Source organism: Podarcis bocagei (assembly GCF_964188305.1).
Source record: "Podarcis bocagei genome assembly, chromosome: 6".
Lineage (NCBI taxonomy): Eukaryota > Metazoa > Chordata > Lepidosauria > Squamata > Lacertidae > Podarcis > Podarcis bocagei.
In genome coordinates this window covers 6,436,329-6,458,740 of record NC_138130.1, presented here as the reverse complement: position 1 = coordinate 6,458,740, position 22,412 = coordinate 6,436,329, and the positions used below count along the sequence as shown (strand labels likewise).

The 22,412-nt window shown below is 42.7% G+C and overlaps 1 protein-coding gene across 8 annotated transcripts in view; it reads left to right on the top strand.

Moving 5' to 3' along the window:
• Window positions 1-22,412, top strand: part of PCDH9 (protocadherin 9) — a 779,656-nt gene that overhangs the window by 350,003 nt on the left and 407,241 nt on the right. For 4 of the 8 annotated variants that reach the window (XM_081198269.1, XM_081198266.1, XM_081198265.1 and 1 more), the window contains exon 3: window positions 17,162-17,227. The exons of the other annotated variants lie outside the window; for them this stretch is intronic. In XM_081198269.1, the coding sequence (XP_081054395.1) occupies window positions 17,162-17,227 (66 nt within the window). The remainder of the gene's footprint in view (window positions 1-17,161; window positions 17,228-22,412) is intronic. 8 annotated transcript variants of the gene reach the window in all.

Below are 22,412 nucleotides of genomic sequence, written 5' to 3'. Positions count from 1 at the left end.
TCTTAGCTTCCCTCAAAATTCTCAAATGTTTTGTTGAAAGTTTCTTTACAGTTGATATAAATTTCACTGCAGACAAAATCTAGTAATAACATATGTATAAGAAGAATGCACTGGGCAAATTGTAAAAAACCCCAACACTTTTGGATTCCTTTTAAATCCAAGATGTTTCACCTGTGTTAGATTTGCTTTAAATTAAATTTCAAGGGCAACTCTGCTTGGCACCCAAAGATTCTTTGTATGTTTGCTTTGATACTAAACTGTGTTTTCCAACTGCCGTTTTTTTCGCTCTATAACACGCACCCGACCATAACACGCACGTAGTTTTTAGAGGAGGAAAATCCGTAGGCATGCCACCCGTAGGCATTCCCTCCATAACACGCACAGACATTTCCCCTTACATTTTAGGAGGAAAAAAGTGAGTGTTATGGTGCAAAAAATACGGTACATGTTTTGGACACATACAACTGGGTCAGAAGTTTAGTTGAGTAGAGTTGAAGACAGCAGAAGCTGAGCTACTCGTACTAAGCACTCATGCTTTACTGTGACTCAGAATATGGCATAAAGACATCCATATGCAATAATCACCTCGAAGTCATATTGCCCTGATAAAGCAGTTTAAATATCTTTCTGGCTCAACATTCTGACCACAACAGATGCCTCTAGGAAGTTCACAAATAGGAACTGAAGGCAACAGCCTTTTCTTCCTGTTCTGTCTCTCAGTACAGTATCAAGTACTCAGAGCTATTCTGCCTGTAAGCATGGAAAGTCCATTGAGTTCTGGCTATTATCTAACAGCAGAATAATGATAATGATAGTGATCATTTTATTACTTATATGCCACCTATCTGACTGTGTTGCCCCAGACACTGTGGTTGGTTCCCAACAAAATATAAAAAACACAATAAAACATCAACAATTAAAAACTTCCCTGTAACAGGGCTGCCTTCAGATGTCTTCTAAAAGTCTTATGGTTATTGATCTGTTTCATAATACTACAATTACATTTTGTATGAACTATTTAGGCCAATCTCCTAGCATTTAAATCTAATATATTATCATTTATTTACCCTCTGTCTCTTTCACTATCTCTTGCCTGTCCTTCAGTGAATTCAGGTGGTCTGACAGGGTCACCCCGTTTTGTCCTCACGGTTACCCTGCGAGCTTGACTAGGCTGAGGGAGTGCTTGGGCCAAGGTCTCCCAGTGAGCTTCATGGCTGAGTAGGGATTTCAACCCAGGCTTTCCCAGGTCCAACACTTTGTCTACTGCACCATTATGGCTATGTGTTTTTTACATGGCAGGTGATCATTTCATCCTAGCAATCCCATGTTGTTTTCATCAGTGGAAGATTGCTCTCTCGTGGCTGTGGAGTCCCACTTGCCATAGATATATTTAAATGCTCCTAGGAAGTTCCTCCTCTTGCTCTTTCCTCTGTTGGGATTTGCTATCACATTGGTAGACAGAGGCCATGTGTTAAAGTGGTTCAAATGAACGGTTGAATCATACAACCAGCAAAACTATTGAATCATAGCTTCCTTAGAGACATGGAGAAACCTACTTTTTATGTCTGACAGACTTCCTTAACACTTCAGGCCTGTTCGGCTTGACCTTTTCTCTCCATTGTGGCAATCTTTCTGTTCCTTTTGAAGAGGAAGAGTTTCCTGCTTCTTTGAAAGGGGAGCCTTTTCTCTGTTGCATGAGCAAAACACTTCTGGGGGTGAGAAGGATTGTATGGTCTCCCTTTCATTTCAAGGCATTAGGATTTGGTTGAAAGTGAACCTGCCTGAATACCTATATTTCTAGACTTTCAAACCTTCAGTGGCTTCTGTTACTTCTATTTTAAAAGCAATGTTATGCTAGTGAAAGGTGACAGATGGACAAGCCTTGTGGCTGAGCTTCTCTGATTATGGATGTAATATAACAGGAAGCAGGACAGGCTTCTTATCTTAAGACCGAGCTAGGAGCTAATCACTGGGGATTGAAAGAAGCACAGATTTTGGCTGCGTGCACTGGCAAGTACAGTACATCATTTTCCAAATTCTAGCTACTGGTATGTGAGGTACATTGCCTTGGATTTTGATTGAGCTGCCAGTTTGTTCTGTCTGGAAGGTATAGTGGCTAGTGCAAAACCACACTTTGTCTCTATTTGTCAGGAAACGTAACACCTTCTTTAATTAGGTACACAGCTTAGGGCTGCTCCTGGATCTATTACTACCACCCTGGATCTATTACTACACTCCCTGTCCAGACAGGGCAAACTAACTTCTGTCACCTGTGCTCTGGTAACCTCCAGGTTAGACTACTGTGATGCATTATTCAGTGGGCTACCTTTGAAGATAGTTCAGAAACTGCAAGTGGCACAGAATTTGGCAGCCAGATTGTTGACTGGTCTGAATGTATAAAACTAATTCTGGCTACCAATTATTTTGCAGGCTCAATTAAAAACAATGATTTTGGCCTATAAGGCCTTACACCAGTACCTCAAGGACCGCGGCTCCCAACATGAAATGACCCAGACCCTGTGGTCATCATCTGAGGCCCTTCCCTCAAGTGCCCATGAGAGGTTTGGAAGGGTGGCAACATGAGAACAGACCTCTTCAGTGCTGCTTTTCCTGCTTGTGAAATGCATTCCCCAGGGAGGCTTGCCTGGCACCATCTTTATCTATTTTTAGGCAAATACTTTTCTCTTTATTCAGACTTTTGGCTCTTGATTTGAAAGTTGGAATTCAGCTGGGCAGGATTTATAAGTGCTGCCTTTTATCAGTATAACTGTGCTTTTTGGGTTTTTACTTAATTGCTTCTAATGGAAGTTGCTTTGGATCACTGTGAGAAAAAGTGACTAGCAAATAATAATGAAATAATAAATAGTAATTAAGGAGTTATGGGAGCTGGCAGATAAAATTATATATTTGTGGTCATTTGGCTGTTGTGCTGCATTTTGTCAGTGGTCTTTTACAAGGTGTGCAGTCCACACTATTAGGTGTGCGTGTTTGTGTGTGTGTGTGTGTGTGTGTGTGTGTGTGTGTAATCAGGCATACATTTTTAATTTCAAGCTTGTAATGCTTTTAATTACTTTTGAAACAACTGGTTTCCAGTTCAGTCTCTGGCTCTTAACTCTTCCAGAAATAAGGGCAAACTGGAGGCAGGAGCACCATGAAGCCAAACAGGCTGTGCCAGGTGGCAAAAGTCTTATCTAGGGCTCTTTTCTAAGTTGAGATTTAATTGTGGGGGGTTTTCTTTCCCCCATGCATGTGTAATTTAAACTGCCATTGTGAAACCAAAACAGGTTTCTTGGTTTACTACAGTGTCTATTGGGAGTGGCAGGGAAAAGAAAGGGAGACCCGCTGTGCAGGGAGCCAGGAGCCATAAAATGCCTTTAGCTCATTCAAGCTCCTCCTTCTGCCAGCTGAGATTTGCAAGGGCATCACTGAGGCCAAGGAGGAGGAAGCGAAGGAGCAATGCTGTCCTCTGGACTGGCTGCCAGTATGAAGGCAGGGTGTTGGGTGTTGCCTTGGAGCAGACTGAGGCTGGTGGAGCATTGTCCCATTTGCCCAAATGAACCACGACAGGAATCAGCCAGGATGGCAGGTAGTTGGCCTCCTTTCTTTAAGGAGCTTGTCCACATCTTCAGGAGGCATCAGTCAGTAACTCTGGGTGAGTGTTATAGTAATGACTTCTAAATTTGCATCCACACTCCCCCCCCCTTTTTGTTTTTTTGGTAATACTTATTCATAGAATCATAGAATCATAGAGTTGGAAGAGACCACAAGGGCCATCGAGTCCAACCCCCTGCCAAGCAGGAAACACCCTCAGAGCACTCCTGACATATGGTTGTCAAGCCTCTGCTTAAAGACCTCCAAAGTAGGAGACTCCACCACACTCCTTGGCAGAAAATTCCACTGTCGAACAGCTCTTACTGTCAGGAAGTTCTTCCTAATGTTTAGGTGGAATCTTCTTTCTTGTAGTTTGGATCCATTGCTCCGTGTCCGCTTCTCTGGAGCAGCAGAAAACAACCTTTCTCCCTCCTCTATGTGACATCCTTTTATATATTTGAACATGGCTATCATATCACCCCTTAACCTCCTCTTCTCCAGGCTAAACATGCCCAGCTCCCTTAGCCGTTCTTCATAAGGCATCATTTCCAGGCCTTTGACCATTCTGGTTGCCCTCCTCTGGACACATTCCAGTTTGTCAGTGTCCTTCTTGAATTGTGGTGCCCAGAACTGGACACAGTACTCCAGGTGAGGTCTGACCAGAGCAGAATACAGTGGCACTATTACTTCCCTTGATCTAGATGCTATACTCCTATTGATGCAGCCCAGAATTGCATTGGCTTTTTTAGCTGCCGCGTCACACTGTTGGATCATGTCAAGTTTGTGGTCAACCAAGACTCCTAGATCCTTTTCACATGTACTGCTCTCAAGCCAGGTGTCACCCATCTTGTATTTGTGCCTCTCATTTTTTTTGCCCAAGTGCAATACTTTACATTTATCCCTGTTAAAATTCATCTTGTTTGTTTTGGCCCAGTTTTCTAATCTGTCAAGGTCGTTTTGAAGTGTGATCCTGTCCTCTGGGGTGTTAGCCACCCCTCCCAGTTTGGTGTCATCTGCAAATTTGATCAGGATGCCCTTGAGTCCATCATCCAAGTCGTTGATAAAGATGTTGAATAAGACCGGGCCCAAGACAGAACCCTGTGGCACCCCACTAGTCACTCTTCTCCAGGATGAAGAGGAACCATTGATGAGCACCCTTTGGGTTCGGTCAGTCAGCCAGTTACAAATCCACTGAGTGGTAGCATAGTCAAGACCGCATTTTACCAGCTTCTTTACAAGAATATCATGGGGCACCTTGTCAAATGCCTTGCTGAAATCAAGGTAGGCTACATCCACTGCATTCCCTTCATCTACCAGGCTTGTAATTCTGTCAAAAAACGAGATCAGGTTAGTCTGACATGACTTATTTTTCAGAAATCCATGCTGACTATTGGTGATCACAGCATTCCTTTCTAGGTGCTCACAGACTGTTTGCTTAATGATCTGCTCCAGAATCTTCCCTGGTATTGATGTCAGACTGACTGGGTGGTAATTATTTGGGTCCTCTCTTTTCCCCTTTTTGAAAATAGGGACAACATTTGCCCTCCTCCAGTCTGCCGGGACTTCGCCTGTTCTCCAGGAATTCTCAAAGATGACTGCCAGTGGTTCTGAGATCACATCTGCCAGTTCTTTTAATACTCTTGGATGCAGTTCATCTGGCCCTGGAGACTTGAATACATCTAAACTAGCCAAGTATTCTTGTACTATCTCCTTAGTTATTCTGGGCTGTGTTTCCTTTGCTGAATCATTTGCTCCAAATTCTTCAGGTCGGGCATTGCTTTCTTTATCAGAGAAGACTGAGGCAAAGAAGGCATTGAGGAGTTCAGCCCTTTCTGTGTCCCCTGTTTGCATTTCACCATCTTCTCTTCTGAGTGACCCCACTGTTTCTTTGTTCTTCCTTTTGCTACGAACATACCCATAAAAGCCTTTTTTTGTTGCTTTTAACCTCTCTAGCCAGCCTGAGTTCATTCTGTGATTTAGCTTTTCTGACTTTGTGTCTACATGTGCTGGCTATTTGTTTGAATTCCTCTTTGGTGGTTTCCCCCCTTTTCCATTTTTTGTACACATCCTTTTTTAATCTTAACTCGGTTAAAAGTTCTTTAGATAGTCACCCTGACTTCTTTAAGCACCTTCCATGTTTCCATCTCATTGGTATTGCCTGAAGTTGTGCTTTTACTATCTCCCTCTTAACAAACTCCCAGCCATCATGAACTCCCTTTCCTTTTAATATTACTGTCCATGGGATCTCACCCAGCACTTCCCTAAGTTTTATGAAGTTGGCTTTCTTAAAGTCAAGAAATTGAGTCCTAGTATGCTTGGCTGCTCCTTTCCGCTGTATAGTAAACTTCAGAAGAGCATGATCACTCGCGCCTAATGATCCTTCCACTTCTACCCCACTAACCAGGTCATCAACATTGGTTAGGACCAGATCTAAAATGGCTGTTCCTCTTGTTGCTTCTCCCACTTTCTGGACAATGAAGTTGTCTGCAAGGCCAGTGAGGAATCTGTTTGACCTTATGCTCTTGGCTGAGTTTGACTTCCAACAAATATCCGGGTAATTGAAGTCCCCCATTACTATTATCTCCCTTCCTTTTGCATGCTTGGCCATCTGTTCCAGGAAGGCATCATCTATGTCCTCCGTTTGGCTTGGGGATCTATAGTAAACTCCCACAATGAGGTCTCTGTTATTCTTTTCTCCCTTAATTTTGACCCAAATGCTCTCACTTTGGCTTTGAGGTTCTAAATCTTGGATCTCTTCACAGGTATACACATCCCTGACATATAACGCCACTCCTCCTCCTTTCTTGTCTGGTCTGTTTCTCTGAAATAGATTGTATCCCCCCCATTATTACATTCCAATCGTGGGACTTATCCCACCAGGTTTCAGTGATGCCTATTATGTCATATTTAGTTTGCTGTACCAAGAGCTCAAACTCATCTTGTTTATTTCCCATGCTTTGCGCATTAGTGTACAGACATTGAAGTCCATTAATCATTCCCCCATGTCTCTTATTTAAGGATTTTTTCCTCCCACCACTAGGTCTGCGTGCTGTTTGCTCCATTTGGTCTATGACATTTCGATGATCATCTTCATCAATTGATAGACTCCTACCTTCAGGAGCACTGTCTCCCTCCCCCACATTAGTCAGTTTAAAGCCCTCCTGATAAGGTTTCTGAGATTTTTGGCAAAAACATTCCTCCCAACCGTTGTGAGGTGCAGCCCATCGCTTGCCAGAAGTCCATCTTCAAGAAACTGCAGTCCGTGATCTAAGAATCCAAACCGTTCCTGTTTACACCATTTGCGAAGCCAGCTGTTCACTTCCACTATTTTTCCCTCTCTCCCTGGGCCACGTCGTTCAACTGGGAGGACAGATGAGATGACAATTTGTGCATTTAGTTGCTTCAATTTCCTGCCGAGAGCCTCGTAGTCTCTTTTGATCTTCTGGAGGCTATTGCTTGCAGTGTCATTGGTTCCCACATGAACCAAGAGGAAGGGGTATTTGTCAGTGGGTTTTATGATTCCTTGCAGTCGTTCAGTTACATCTTGGATCTTAGCCCCGGGGAGACAGCACACTTCCCGAGACATCTTGTCAGGCCCACAGATCACTGCTTCTGTTCCCCTCAGTAGGGAATCCCCTATCACAACTACACGCCTCCTCTTAGGTTTGGTCGGGGTTCTTCCGTGAGCTGTCCGTTCCAAGGTCACCTGCACATTCCCTGAGGACTGACTTTGCTGCTCGTCTTCATATACCTGATCGACTGTAATGAGGGAGAGATCCTCAAATGGAGTCTGCTCTTCGTCTTCCATGCTAGGGGAGAGGACCTCAAAGCGATTGTGTATTTCTAAACAATCAGAATGAACCCTGGGCCTCCTACTTCTTTGAGTCACGTTTCTCCATATATCTGGCTCCTGTGTTGGTGAACTAGCCTCCTTCTCAGGGGAGTCCCCTGTCTCCTCCTTGGTGGAGACGGTGTGCTCTGTTGCTTCCAAGAAGAGCTCCAGCTCTCTAATTCTTTGGAGCGTAGCTACACGTTCCTCCAGTTGCTGGACTTTGTCTTTTAAGAGGGCAATCAACATGCAATTGCTGCAGGTAAAGTTGCCTGCAACCTTTGGCAAGATGGCAAACATTGCGCAGGAACCACAGGCGACTGCAGCTGTTCCCTCCCCCTCCATCTTGAGAACGTGTCGTTGGGGGTGGCTACAGCGGTCCTCCATCATAAAAAGCGTGAAGACAGGACAAATAACTTCCCCCACAAGAAAAAAAAATAGGTCTCCCCCAACAAACGTTTGAGACTAGCTCCCCTAAATCTAAAAGATGGATCAAACTGCGCGCGCCGCTAGGCGCGTGCCGCTGCCCTGCTACCTCTGATAAGCTCCTCCCACAGCTAATCACCTTCCTCAACAGAAACCCTGCCCCCTCTGACCTTTGCACAGGGAAAACAGCTAATCAGCCACAAAGAAACACACACACACAAGAAAACCTTTTTTGCTCCTTCTTCAACTGCTGCCCTGCAGATCTGTGTCCCTTGACCTCTTATTTGGCAAGGCATTTCCATGCCATTTAAGGGGCCACCTGAGGCCAGCCCCCAGCCCACAGGAGCTGTGTGGCTTTCATCTCAAGTGAGGGGAAGAGGGCTGTGCAGTGTTGGCCTCTGTACAAAGCTTAGGTCTAAATAAATATTGCCTCAAGTAAGTAGTTTGGCCCCTGCTTGTTCACTAGAGCCATACACTTTATTTGCCGGACATTAAGCCTCCAGGTTTCAGGTGAAGCTACTGACTTCTGGGGTGCTACAGTGGGGCGGCCCTGACAGAGCCATGGGAAGCAGACTCCATTCCTTCTAAAGGAAGCAGCTCTACACAGGCCTGGGGAAAAGCCTGCCAAAGCATCTTCATGAAATGTTTTCACAGACATGGTTTCAAGAGGCAAATGCTTCAACATTGCTCCTTGCTGCCAACAACAAAGGGCCCTTCCAGTGTTCCCATCGGCAGCCAGGAAGCCTTTCTCAGCCACTCTGGTAATGACAGAATATTTAGGCCCTCAGCAGGCAATGCTACCATGCTGGTTTTCTCGGAAGAGGCAAAATGCTTGTGGAGTAGCATAGGGTATGTCATTTTAGGGGCTGAAACATAAATCTTGTATTTTTTTCCTGTGAGATGGGGTCTTGACAATATATTTTTGGGTGTGAGGAATTCAAACCTGCTATTTTTTGCGACTGGGCAACATTGAGCTTGGGACGTCTACGTTTGATGAAGCAGCACAAACTTTTTAAATTTTACCCTCTGAAAATGTCAGGTAATGCTAAATAAATAATAACATATAACATAATTCCAAGTACTTGACAGTCATTTTTAATTATTTTTGTGTGATTTAACACACATTTAACAAGTAAGACTAAATTATATTAATTTAACCAAAATATATTTTGAATTCCCAAAGTTGTTACAACTTTTTAGTACCCCTCATTTTTCAACACACCTTAATGGTAGAGATCCACATTGTAGACTTCTCCCTCTTGACCTAGATCTTCCATTGTTACCATAGTGATACAGGAAGTTAACTGGGATCAGGTAAGATTAGTTTTCGAATGCAGCTATACCTGATGTTACTTCATACTGTCACTGTGGTGCTATTCCAAGTCTCATCATGATATCTATGCCCTGATCCAGCAAAAGAGCTTTCATGCAGTTTTCTTGGTTCCATTATGTGAAAGGCTATTCGTATCCTTCCTTCCTTCCTTCCTTCCTTCCTTCCTTCCTTCCTTCCTTCCTTCCTTCCACATAGCTTATGCATGAAATGGGGAGCAGGACCGGACTTGTGCTTTGTGCCCAATCCTTGATGGCTGTGGGTTCTCTGCACTATGTGAAAAGGGGAGTGTACGTGCCTATGACTGTTGCACGTGCAGACTCTCCACACAGTTGGGAATCTTGTGTGGCCTATTGCATAGAGACCCTGCACATGCACAGCACATGCACATCCTTTTCCTGCAACCTACCAAATGCGCAGATGTTGGGAAGGAGGTTGGCAGACATGATCCATTTCTACTTTCACACTATACTGTACTAAAAGGGGATGGGGATGTAATAACAGCTGCTGAAGGTGGATGCAAACAATGACAGCCCAAGACATGGTAAGAATGAGGGTGTGCATTTTCATCTGTATTGCAACCACTGCATTGGGAAACTTGCCACAAGATTAGGGTATGTCTCTATCAGCGCACTGGTCTTTGTGAGCGTAGACTGGAGTACTATTAAGTGTCACTGCTGCTGTTCTTGGGAATAAGACCACCGCAGGGTGGCTGCATCTTACCATGTGTGTCTAGGATATAAATGGGGAGTCTTTTTCTATAGCCTTAACCAGCACTTTTATTTTTGGTCTCTTCGGTAAAGCTCATGTGTGTGCCAGTACAAAAGTCTGCCATGGGCAGCAAATAAAGAGGTGGCAGTACTCTGTATCAGTGAGTACTGTAAGTAAAGCAACTCTGTCCTTAACTGAGCCCCAGCATGAAGGATGGCTGTTTTCTCACTTGGAATCCTATGCTTGGGCATTACTTCTATAGAGAACCTCTTGCCAAGGTTACTTGTTTTCAGTATGAATATATTCAGGTGAAACAATACATTTAAATCAGTGGTTTAATTTTGTACTTATTTCAATTGACTGCAAGATTATGTTTCCGTGACATGATTGGCAGAGGCTGCTGGCAGCCCCAATAGCAGACCAATGCCTGCGGTGCACTGGGTCTCTGCACTGAAAATCACGCGCAAACTTAGGCTGCTTTGGCAAATAAGGATAACAGATAGGAATGCTTGAGAAATTCGATCTTTGTGCACCCCTGGAAGTCTTTCAGACTGTGGCACTGTAAATGTGGATTGAGTTGTGAATTAAGCATATAGTAAAGCAATTCCCTGACTACTTCATCTTCTGTGGAGCGCCTTAATGAATTCTATCACCAGCATGCCAGTTGGATTGTGTTAATTGGCTCTCACTAGCTTCCTGCCACATTTGAGACAATGGTAGAGTTGAGTCTCTCACAGTGCAATCCTATACACATCAGCTTAGAAGTAAGGTCCATTGCACTCAATGGGACTTACATTTGCTTTGGTTTCTTGGTGGTCCAGTATGATGGTGGTGGGGTTTGTCGGGAGCAGGGAGGGACTATCGTTCTCCTGGTTATGTGAAATATGGCATAGCCAGATCTGGTATTGCAGCTTGCAGCAGAGCAAGAGGAACAGTTGGCAAATGAAATATTAATTTAAAAGGTTTATTTTTGTTCCTGTCATAAACGTAGGTTGGCACTGGTGTACCTACCAGATGCTTCCTTTAACAAATAATCAGCATATTATTTGCCATGTTGGACCTTACTAATATATAATCCAAAAGAATAGAGCTGTGATACAATAAAACAAAGATTAAATTGGCAAAAATGTAAACAGTCCCTAACAAAATATATGTGTAAACAATGTGTTATTTTTGAATTCTTAGAAACACCCAGGAATAAAACACTGCAGCAAAACAAACCGGAAACCAAGCAGCTGAACACAGCAAGGTGCCAAATCTCCATTTTCCACTTTAATGTGCAGTACCTGTGACTAGCAGGTCAGGCTACCAAGCACTTTAAGTAGGGGTTTGAAGATACTGAAGAGCAGTGCAAGAGGAAAAGGAAAGCACAGAGAGAGGGAGAGAGAGAGAAGAAAGAAATGTGGATTTCGTATAAACAGCTAAGACCCTAGGGTGAAGGGCAGGTAATACAGATCATGATCATAATCATAATCCCGCTATATATTTTCATTTTTCAACTGAAGGTGCCCAAAGCGATGGCTAAGGCTAGGTGCTCTGTGCAGAAGACTCCATCAAGATTTGGAGACAGGGAGCAGGGCCAGTGCGTACAATTCCACTCTGCCCTTGATGTGCTGTAAGTTATTTAGTTGTGTGTGCAACATTCTTGTCAGGCAGAACACCAGCACAGATATAGAAAGCACACTTGGCAGCACACTTTCTGATACCTGCATGCAGGAGCTGTGCTATCTCTATCTCCACACCTTATATTTTAAGGTGCCCACTTTGCCCCCTTAATGCAATGTGTGAATCCGCCCAGTGGCTACCACATCCATACATGGTAAATGAATATTTAAAATGCTTCAGAGTGTGTGTTTGTGTGTAATCATTATGGTTCTCATTATTTTGCTAGTTTCTGGGCTGCAGGAACAAGGTATTGCATGTTTGTTAAAGAATACGTATTAATTAAATGCACAGAAAATCTTTCCAATATATTGCACTAGTCAGCTGAAAAAGGAATAAAAGAAAACTCTCAAATAGTATGGGGGCTGCATGTTGACCTTCCTTTTGCTTTTTTCCAGGAACCAGCAACACGGTAGACCATTTCCATTACTGTGTGTAGGTCGGTAGTTCAATCTGCTTTTATTTTATTGGGGAAGAGAGCAATCGTCTACATTCCCAGTTGTTATCTCTCTTGCTGCTGGATTGCAATATATCACCAAACCTGCTGATTTTATGTTGCTCTCCCTCCCTCCTTCCCTCTGCTTCCCTAGTGTTACTCTGTTGAGGAATTTCCACCTGGCCCCCTCTGTTTCTTGATGGAGAGCACTAGATGAAATGAATTGCCCAGCTCTGTTTCTGCAGAACCGTTTTGGTGGTGTCAGTGCATGAGACAGAAACACAAGCAGAGGTGGAGAGAAAGATTAGCAAACTGAACTCTAGTTTACAAGGAACCGACTTTACAGTATCTTAAATTATGTTGACTTTTAGACCCCTGCTGGGAAAGGAACTGCAGATATTTGTCTCTTTCTTCAGTCACTAGTTTTGAGGCAGGTATGTGTGGGATGGCTACCATATCCCTTTCAGGATTTTACATTTATTTTAACCCAAGTGTCAACAGCAGCAATTCTTTTCTCTCGGAATTGCCACCAGATTTTGCTTAAAGGAAAACAATGAGGTGAATTTGGAGTTTCTTACTTTGGAAAAGCATTTGAAGAATTTTAAGTGGGTCTAAAAGAGTTGCAGTAGGACCAGCAACTTGTCTCACAAAGGGTATTTTGCACACCTCTTTTCCCTAGCTTGCAACACTTACAATAATCACTTCAGCCGTTCAAGGATTTGGGTTTTTTTGTCTGTTTCATTTCTCATCTGTCACAGAGGGATGAAGGAGAATAAAAGTGAAAGCATGCAAACCCCATGTGACGTTGATGGTTGGATAAAGAAACAGGGCAGTGAATGAATTTTCCCTATACAATTCAGACTGTTAGGAAGAATGCTAGTCTTTTCCATAACATGCTAATTTTGTATGAGTAAGGAGTATTTTGTGCAAGAGATGTTCAATCACCCACTAGGTACAGCCTAGCCATAGGTTTTTCTGCTCTTTGTTTTAAGTCTCAAGTATAATTAGTAGGGGACGTGGGTGGCACTGTGGGTTAAAGCACAGAGCCTAGGACTTGCCGATCAGAAGGTCGGTGGTTCGAATCCCCACGATGGGGTGAGCTCCCGTTATTTGGTCCCTGCTCCTGCCCACCTAGCAGTTTGAAAGCACGTCAAAGTGCAAGTAGATAAATAGGTACCGCTCTGGCGGGAAGGTAAACGGCGCTTCCGTGCGCTGCTCTGGTTCACCAGAAGCGGCTTAGTCATGCTGGCCACATGACCCGGAAGCTGTACGCTGGCTCCCTCGGCCAATAAAGCGAGATGAGCACCGCAACCCCAGAGTCGGCCATGACTGGACCAAATGGTCAGGGGTCCCTTTACCTTTATAATTAGTAGAGCAGAGCCTTTAGAAATACCACCAAGCAATCAGGTCCTAAAGTATGGATAGCAAGTACACAGGGAAGACCTATATTTGTCTATCTTCCTAAATAATAGTGGATTCAACATGTATACTTGCCTTATGAAGAACCTTTTTGGAATGCATGGTGCTCCCAGAGATGCATATAGATTCACCTGTGAAGCTTTTGATTCCACTAAAGTGGTAATTCGTCAAGTAGCCGCTGTCATCAAGAGTGTTACCAGAAGTAAGAGCTTCATGCGTGAGGTAGATATAGCTCTACACTACATGTGCCAAAACACACTGCATTTGATGAATCTGCTCTCTGAAGGTTGAGAAGGGGAGCCCTGACACAAATTGTGGTGTCACAAGTCTTCTGTGACTCAAAATATGTAGGATTCCATCCATGTAAGTATGGTGATGAATTTCAGGGCCAACTTGTCCCATCTGTGGGATAGCACCTGAAAGTGCAGCACTTGGTTGCATGCACAATAACTCAACCTAACCTGCCCATGGGCAATTCCATGCCAAATTATTATTAAGAAAAAATAAATCCTGATTTGACTTGCGAGTTGCAGAGATGACGGTTTGGGGTAATCATTTTCATGTATATGTATTTCACAGACCATCAGCGGTGTGAAACCTGATTAAATCTCAATAGTCTTAGCTTTTGTAAAAGAAGTCCAGAATGATGTTGGCCCTGCAGACTGAGAACAAGGGCTGGTGCACACAAAGCCCTGGCATGTTGATGCAGGGCATTCAGGGGCCAAGCCTAAAGCCAGTATCTCCTCTCTGCATCATGCGTAGAGCTTTCAACAAAACTGGGTCATTAGAGCACAGAAATGGGACTTACACTGTCTCCCCCAATTGTTACTAGTTAATATTTACATTTCTGTTCCATCCTTTATCAATCCCAATGGGGAGTTACAGAAAGCAAAAAACCAAAAAAAACTACATAAAAGTGGTAAAACCATGCAGCAATTTAAAGTACAATACTACAGTAAGCACAGAAGATTTACACTAACCGTTTTGCAATTCAACTCAAGAGAAAGCCTGGATGGATAGATATGTTTGTAATTGGCACTGTAAGATGTGCAATGATGATGCCAATCATACCCCAGGAAGGTGGAATTCTGCAACTTGAACGCTCTATCCTCATTCACAGCATAATGAACACCAGTTGGAGGGACCATGAGAAGGGGCCTCTCTTGCAGATTTTAATGCACACCAAGCAATCCACACTGAATAATCAATTATGGTGACAAAGCCACCTCCAGGGTGAGTGGAAGTGGGTACGGGCCAAACCCAGAGCCCACCACATGTCTAGCAGTACTGCTATGCTTCCTTTTCACAGAGCACCCAACTAGGTCAGCAGCAGCCCAAGAGAACTCTTAATATGCAGGCCCTACTGCTTTTTCAACTAATGGGGTTTGTTTGTAGGCCACCAATGTCTAGGAGCTGGCACTGCACAGTGGGGAGGGCACACAAGTTCAAGGATCACTCCTGCATGCCAGTGTAAAATTTCTGTACTTGGGCTGTAAGCTAAGCCAAGCAAGTATTTCTTATTGGGTTAACTTTCTGCTGAGAAAAATGGCAAAGCAAAGAACAAACAAAAACCAGCTACCTGTGTTTTAGCGAGTAAGATTCAACCACAGAGGAATTATCTGAATCTTCAGTTGTGCATCTTCTTCATTATATATGGGTAACAGTAACTGTGATGGCGGGGGGGGGGTGTCCTCTCTTCCTTAGCTTCAACATCAATGCTGCAAGATTTGTTGGGTGCATATAAAAATATCCTTAAGATACAGGTAGGGTGGTCTTAATACGTCTGTGAATCAGCTTACTGTATTCTTTCTTTTTGTGTGGCGTTGCATTTGCTAATACCCTTGGAGGTTTGATTCAAAAGTAAGGAAGAATCAAAAACCAGGTTTCTGTTGTTTTGAGGTGTGCTTCTCTTTGAAATAAGGTATCGGCTGGCAAACAAAGGAATTCTTCCAAGTCAATTGGAAGCTTCTGACTTGATATCAGAGGAGAATGTTTGCGGTGAATATAAATAGTAAGAAGCTCCTTTCAAGACCAATCCTTAGGTAAAAAGAACTGTGATGTAACTCTGTAAGCATACAGGATGTGTATAAGATATCAGAAGCGTCTGATGAGGGAACTGTGGAACAGACATGTGTTTTTCCATAGGGGTTGACATCATAGTTTGATGTAAACATTTTTGATGTTTCCACCTTTGCTCACCAAATCATGATAAAAGAGGGGGCAAATAATTCTGAGCAGAATGCTAATTTCGTCTCACTAGGCAAAAGTATCCCACACAGATTTTGCTTCTTTATTAGTATTGCCAACTTTTGTGTTGGGGGGGGGATCCTGACCCTTTAAAACCTGTCATAATTGGGAACAGGATGCAATCTGGCAAGAAAGTGGAGTAGCTGAGTGGGATGGGGTTAAATATTCTGACAGAGCTTGGCAGACCATGAATGGAACCTGGGGAAATCTGGCGTTTACTGGCATTTCAGACCTCCAGATTTGTTTCTTCAAACAATATACTTGTGCTGATCAAACCATTTAAATACAGACTGACTGGGAGCTCAGTTACTTGATATCAACCAATGAAAGTCACTTGAAATGTGCTATACAAAATTTAGCAGGCCTGGCTAGAAGCCTTTCTTCCTCATGTGCTTTTTGCAGGATGTTTTTATATTCATTAAAAAAAGGTATCCATACAAATATTGTGCTTTATTGCTTGCACAGATCCAGTTTGTATGTTAGGTTTCATTCCATGTGGCTGTTGCCAATATAAGAATGCATGAATGAGAAAGTCACTCGGAAGAGGCCAACCATATGTTATGACCCCATGCCGGTACTGCTGATGAGGATCTTGACTGATGGACAGGAGATGCTAGGCTGTGAGTTTAGCATGTGATTCAGCCCTGTCCTATGACCTCTTCACTACATTACTAGAGCAACAAGGGACACACCCACAGGGAAGCAGCATCTGCTATGGCAACCTTTTGGTTCCCTTGTTTTTTAATGCAACTCCCATCATCCCTGGCTGAGTTGGCTGAGGAGTTGTGGTCCAGCAACATACGGGGACCCAAGGCTGAAGAACTCTGTGCTATGGTCAGCTAATGTCTGATATGGGTTTTATCTCATGTGCTACAAAAAAAAGTATTCAAAGAAATCCATACTTTGATTCCTCATTAGATTGTCCCCTCAAATATGAATGAAATTAGGACTAAAGCAAGTTAAGCACTTCAGGTGGTTTATGTAGAGTCTTCATTAGCCTGAGTCATGTATTGCTCATGTCTCTTCTGTCTACCGCATATTCCCACAGCACATTGCACGAGGGATTTGAGTGTACAACAGTAGCTTAGTTTGTGTGATTCTTCTTCAAGGCGAAAAAGGGGCAAGAAAAGATAATGTAAAACAGGCCATCATGTATAGGCAGTGACTGCTTTTTGGTGCAACTGTGTGTGTCACAAGAATGGGTGGGGTTGGAATGTTTTCAGGCTTTTTCAATGGTGTTTCAAATATATGTGATTCCACTTAAATACGCAGTGCCTTGGAACATAACCACCATGTAAATTGGGAGTTCTCTGTATTGCAAAAGAGGTCTTGTGGAGGGGGAGGGACACACAGCCTCTTATAGATCACATGAAGGGACTCAGAAGCCCAGTAACAGCATGTGAGTTGATCTTTAATTTGGGCTGTGCCAGAGACTGTGAGGGGGGCGGGGTTATCTTAAGGTGCAGTAAAAGTGACAAATCTTTTTATTCAACTATTACTTGCTTTTTAGGCACTGAATTTTGGAGATATGCCGAAGTACTTGTGGGAGATTTGGGTACCTGACAAACCATGGGTGGTAAGATATCAGAACTGTTCAACAACAGCAAAAGAACCAGTTTGTTTGTTTTCTTCAAAATCAAGTATTGTGGGTCCAGCTTCCCATTGAAACCAGTCCTCAGGCTCCCTTAGGGAGCTCCATTCACCAACATGTTTCACCAACATAGTATATTGGGAGGGGGCATAAAGGGATCGTTATAGGGCATAGTATAAGAGGAACTGTATATACTATATGATGCCACTGTGCTAAGTCCTTGTTTTCAGTAGGACCCCGGGCTAGGGCCAGGTCATGGTCCCTGAGGTCAGTAGTTTTAGCTGGAAACTAGAGAGGAGCAAAGCACCAAACAGAACGTGGTACTTCTTGGGTGTCTAGATTTACATGGAAGACCAGGCCTAACCAATCTATAGGCTTCATAGTGTCCAATTCTGGACACAGTCCTTGGTAACTCACTAGGCTGGGCCACAGCCTCAGAACCTGAACTTTCTGGTTCAATCTGAGGAATCCCTACCACTCTCATGGAGTGAAATGTTTTGAAATTTGTAAACAATAATTTGTTTCCATGGAATGGGGGTGCTCTATAATTCCAAGAGATTTGGAGAGAAAATAAAAGTTTTCTTATAACTGTCTTGGAGTTGACCATATGCATTGCCAAAAATATGAAAAATAAATAAATGAGATGTATCACAAAAAGGGACATAAGAAGACACAAGTTTGCAGGGAAATAGCATTTTCTAATTTCTATGTATGGATGCAATTTTAGAAATAATTACAAAAAATTAAGTAGAAGCACAGTTCACCTTACCGTAGTATGGAAAAATGCTCTACTACATGCAGGCAGACACACACACACTCCTCTCTTGTTTTAAGGTTCTCTATCTTTAGAGAACCTTGGACCAGGTAGCATTTCAAAAAAGGACTCCCTCAAATAGAGTCTTCTATGAAGTAGGAAACACAGACCCTGTAACTGACATGGCAAATATATTTTTTTCCACTGTAAAATATTTGCATTAAAGGCATATTCACACAAAATACTCATTTAACATTTGTTGCTTAACAAAAAATAAATTTGAAAAATGACTTGTAGGTGCAGGCAAGGGAAGCATTTTTAACTCCCAGTGATTTTGATGGGAGAGATTTAAGCAGATGCTTCAGTCTTCCATTGAAACCAATGGGACTTAAACTACTCAGCTTTGGTTGAATAATGTCATATTTTCCCCCCATATTATCACTCAATAGGAAAAGAAATTGCTCTGATTTTGTTACTAGGAAATTAAGCATGCAAAAGCAGCTTCCAATTATATCTCATTGGAAGCTTGTATTTCATGCAAGTCTTTTACAATTCTGTCATTATACTTTATTGCTTACGTTTGAAATCATAATGTTTTATTGCAGAGCTTTGTAGATTGCACTTTTCAATTCAGACTATTTCTTTCGGGAGTTTTGTTGGCTACTAATAAATATATTAAGCTTTTGATAATTTGCTTATCAATGTTTATGCAATGCACTTTAATGGGGCACTTAAGCACATTGAAGTACTAGTGAAATGTGTGTTGTCCACTTGACTGTGTTTGGGATCATGGTCTTCGTGTGTATTCTTGTTATTTATCATGTATGGGACATTAAGGGCTTGATCCAGAACAGGACATCTCTACATGCAAAAGTGCATCCACAGCTAATGTGGATGCCAATGACATTATGATGAGCATGTTCAACTCTATCACAGTATTCATTGTGCAGGGCCTATTGAACTCTGTGTGTTTTGGGGGCTGGTTTTTATCCACAATAATGTTTGAGAATGTAAAGCTGGATATGTATGTAGACCTTGGTATTTTTTAACTGTGGCTTTTGCTTATAAATGTCACTAAAAAGTAGTAACTCTTTCAAACAACTCAACAGAACTAGTCTGGAAGTTTCTCCCATTTAGCCAAGCTACATCATTAGCTATAAAGTATTTTTCCCCAGCTTCTGTTTCGTTTTGACTCATGCTTGCCCTCAAAGCAGCTGTTTAATTTGAATGTAATTTAGGCAACTAGAAAGGCACTAATTTCCTTTTTTGTTACTTTTTAAAAGTTAGGCCAGTTGTTAAAGCTACAAATGAGGTAGCAATTATAGGGAGATTCAAATAGATTCAGTCCAACTAGGTGCTATTCTGTTTCGTCCTGACACCGTCTCAGTAAAGGAAAGCGGAGCAACAAGATGTGTTTTATATCTTGAGTTCATCTCTCCCTAATTAGTACTGTTTAATGAACCGTTCACCCCCTTGGTTCTCGTGCCTCCCCTTGGGGATTTCCCAGCTGTTTTGCTCTCCTGTTGTAATTGAAATCCAACTTGTTCCAACCTGTAATTGATAGTGAATTCAACCATTTTATGTTTGCCATGAGACAGACGTATGGCGTATGCATGCAAAGCAGCATATGGACAAAAGAATGGCCTACCACCATGAAAGGAAATTTGATTTTGCATCACCATTGTTTATACAAGGAGGTGATAACACACAGATAAGATGAGAGTATATGCAGCTGTGCATATCTACACAGTCATCCTGCAGGCTTCATCACCTGTAAGTAGGCTGCAGCCTCAAAGGAAGGAAGGAGCTAGGGAGGAAAGTACAGGACTGGGCCAGCAAGCCTCCTTGTATTGCTTGCCTACTTCAGTAGCTGAAGCCCCCAGATACCTGCCTCCTACAGCAAGTCTGGTGCTCCCAGTATCCACCATGTCAGGACCGCCCACATCCCAGTGGGAGCCTCTTCTGAATGCCAGAATGTCCGCATTCAGGGGTTGCCTTACCTCCAGGTCTACAGCTGTTAATTTTTATTATTTGCTAATTCCTCTATTCATTAATTGTATGCCCTGCCTGTCTTTCCCAGTGGATACTCAAAGTCACCCTAAAGTTCCCATTAGCCACCCTGGTTAATCCTGCGCAGCACTGCTGCATCGCTCCCTCTTCATGACAGACTGATGCAGCCTCCATTGTCCTTGAAATATTCAGAAGGTATATACAGAATGAGGAAATGTGCATGTGTGACAGAGCGGTGGGAGGTTGGATTGTGGCAGCAGGCCCCACCCCCAATCTACATGCAAAGGCTGCATGTGTATTTTCAGCTGCCTTGCCCTAAGTGCATTCAGTTACCCTGGACACGTTGGCTGAATAACACTTCTATATATGTTTTATCCATGGCCCCTGTTTTCCTTAGCCTCCACTTCCCTCAAGTCCTTGTAATCTCTCTCCTGTTTATCCTCCGGGCTCTGTCTCCTCTTACCTGCCTTTTCCCCAGGTTCTTTCATCCCTTACCCTGCCCTCTGCCTGTAGCCATAAAGCCTTTCAGAAGCTTTAATCCCAGCTGAATTGAAAGTTTTCACTTCTTTCACAAGACAGGCTATGAATATTGTGTTGGGCCACTTGCTTCATGAGCAGCTGGAATACTTATAGACGTCCCCTTCCCTTTCAGCAGTGCAACCAATCACTGCCAGAAGTCTCAGAGAAAGCGGTTTAGGAGAGAAAGCATAGCTCAGTGGAAGAGGATGTGCTTTGCATGCAGAAAGTCCCAGGTTCCATTCCTGACAGCTCCAGTTAAACAGATCAGGTAGTGGGTGATGTGAAAGATCTGTGCCTGAGCCCCACAAGAAGTCCTACCAGTTAGGGCAGGCAGTACTAGACTAGATGGGGGAGATGATTTGATGTGGTATGAGGCACTTTCCTACGCAGTGCACATCACATAACAGCACAGACTAGCTGAACACCATGCGAAAGTGCTGCAAGATCTGTCTGTTGTTTCAGTTGGCCACCAGGGTCAAACTAGCAAAGGGTGAGAGCCCTTCAGTGACGACTACAACAAAACAAAACTTTTAAGATGCTTTACTGTGGTGGAGGATTGTTGGTTTTTACTGCCTACTTAAAGTGTTCAGGATGGGGCAGGATATAACTCTAAATTATGCCTGCTGCAGAATTTGTGAGTCACAAAGCCATAACATAGCCTTCTGGGGCTCAAGAGGCCCTCTTGTTTTGCTTCCTGCCTGGACAGCAGAAACGGGCTGGGAGGTTTGATCTTGAAATAAACTAAACATAACAAAAAATATAAGGTAGCAGTATATTTTATGCATGCAGAAATCATGTATTAATTGACCACAAAAATGACCAAGCTTATACTTAGTAATGTTGTGGGTGTATTCTGCTTCCGCCCTCCTTTCCTTCAGGAAAATATTCATTCTTAACAAAATATGCTGCCTTAGAGACTATTATTTTATTTTGGGTCATATTTCCTATGTCATTCTAGCCAACATACAAATCAATGGATTGATGGGCTTGCGGGGGGGGGGCATTTAGGTAATTGAAGCAGTTCCCCACCCCTTTCATAATGCTTGGACATTCCATGCATTAGTCCACATTACTAGATTAATTTGGGATTTTGCCATTCACTGAATACATTCATAGTTTTATCTCAGTCAGTGAAGCTTCACAGACCTTTCTTGTATGCAGACAAGACGGATGCAAAACAATGTTATCTGTTTAAAAGGAAGAATCTGTTTAATTCTTATGAGTGGGTAAAATCCCCCCCCCATTTAAAAATCATTTCTATTACTTGGTATTTTGATTGGGATCAGTTTGACACCTGTCATCTCTAAAATAAGCCTCCACTGGCAAGGGAAAGAGTCAGTGTTCACATAGAACTTTTTCTATCTTTGACTTCTGTGATCGGCAATAATATATGTACATTTTTAATGCTATCTCATGTTATATGTTTAAAGGCCCAGATTATTTGTAGTCTTGATCCTTTTTTAAAAAAGAGCACATAAGACATAAATCAGAGATGTCAAAGAGAAGCTGTCAGCAGAGTATCACAGCAAAGGCTCTTGTGCACTCTTAAATTTCTGCTTGAAAGGAGCTCTGCACACTGTTCCCTTATGAGTCAGCTTCGTCAGATACTGGCAACAACTCAGGGTGGTAAAATCAAGCTATTTGCCCCTTGGGCCCTGAGGTGTAATTCAGGACATTAACTATCATTCAAAGATATACGTGTTTTCCCTTTTCTTGTCTCCAGAGACAAGAGGACTGGGAGGCCACTTGAAAAATGTGTACAGGCAGAGCAACCCCAGCATTCAAATCTATCTATCTATCTATTTATTTTTACAAATACTATTAAATATACTGCATGCGCAAGGAAAATGTACGTAGCGATTTCTGTTATGATTCATCTTCTTATGC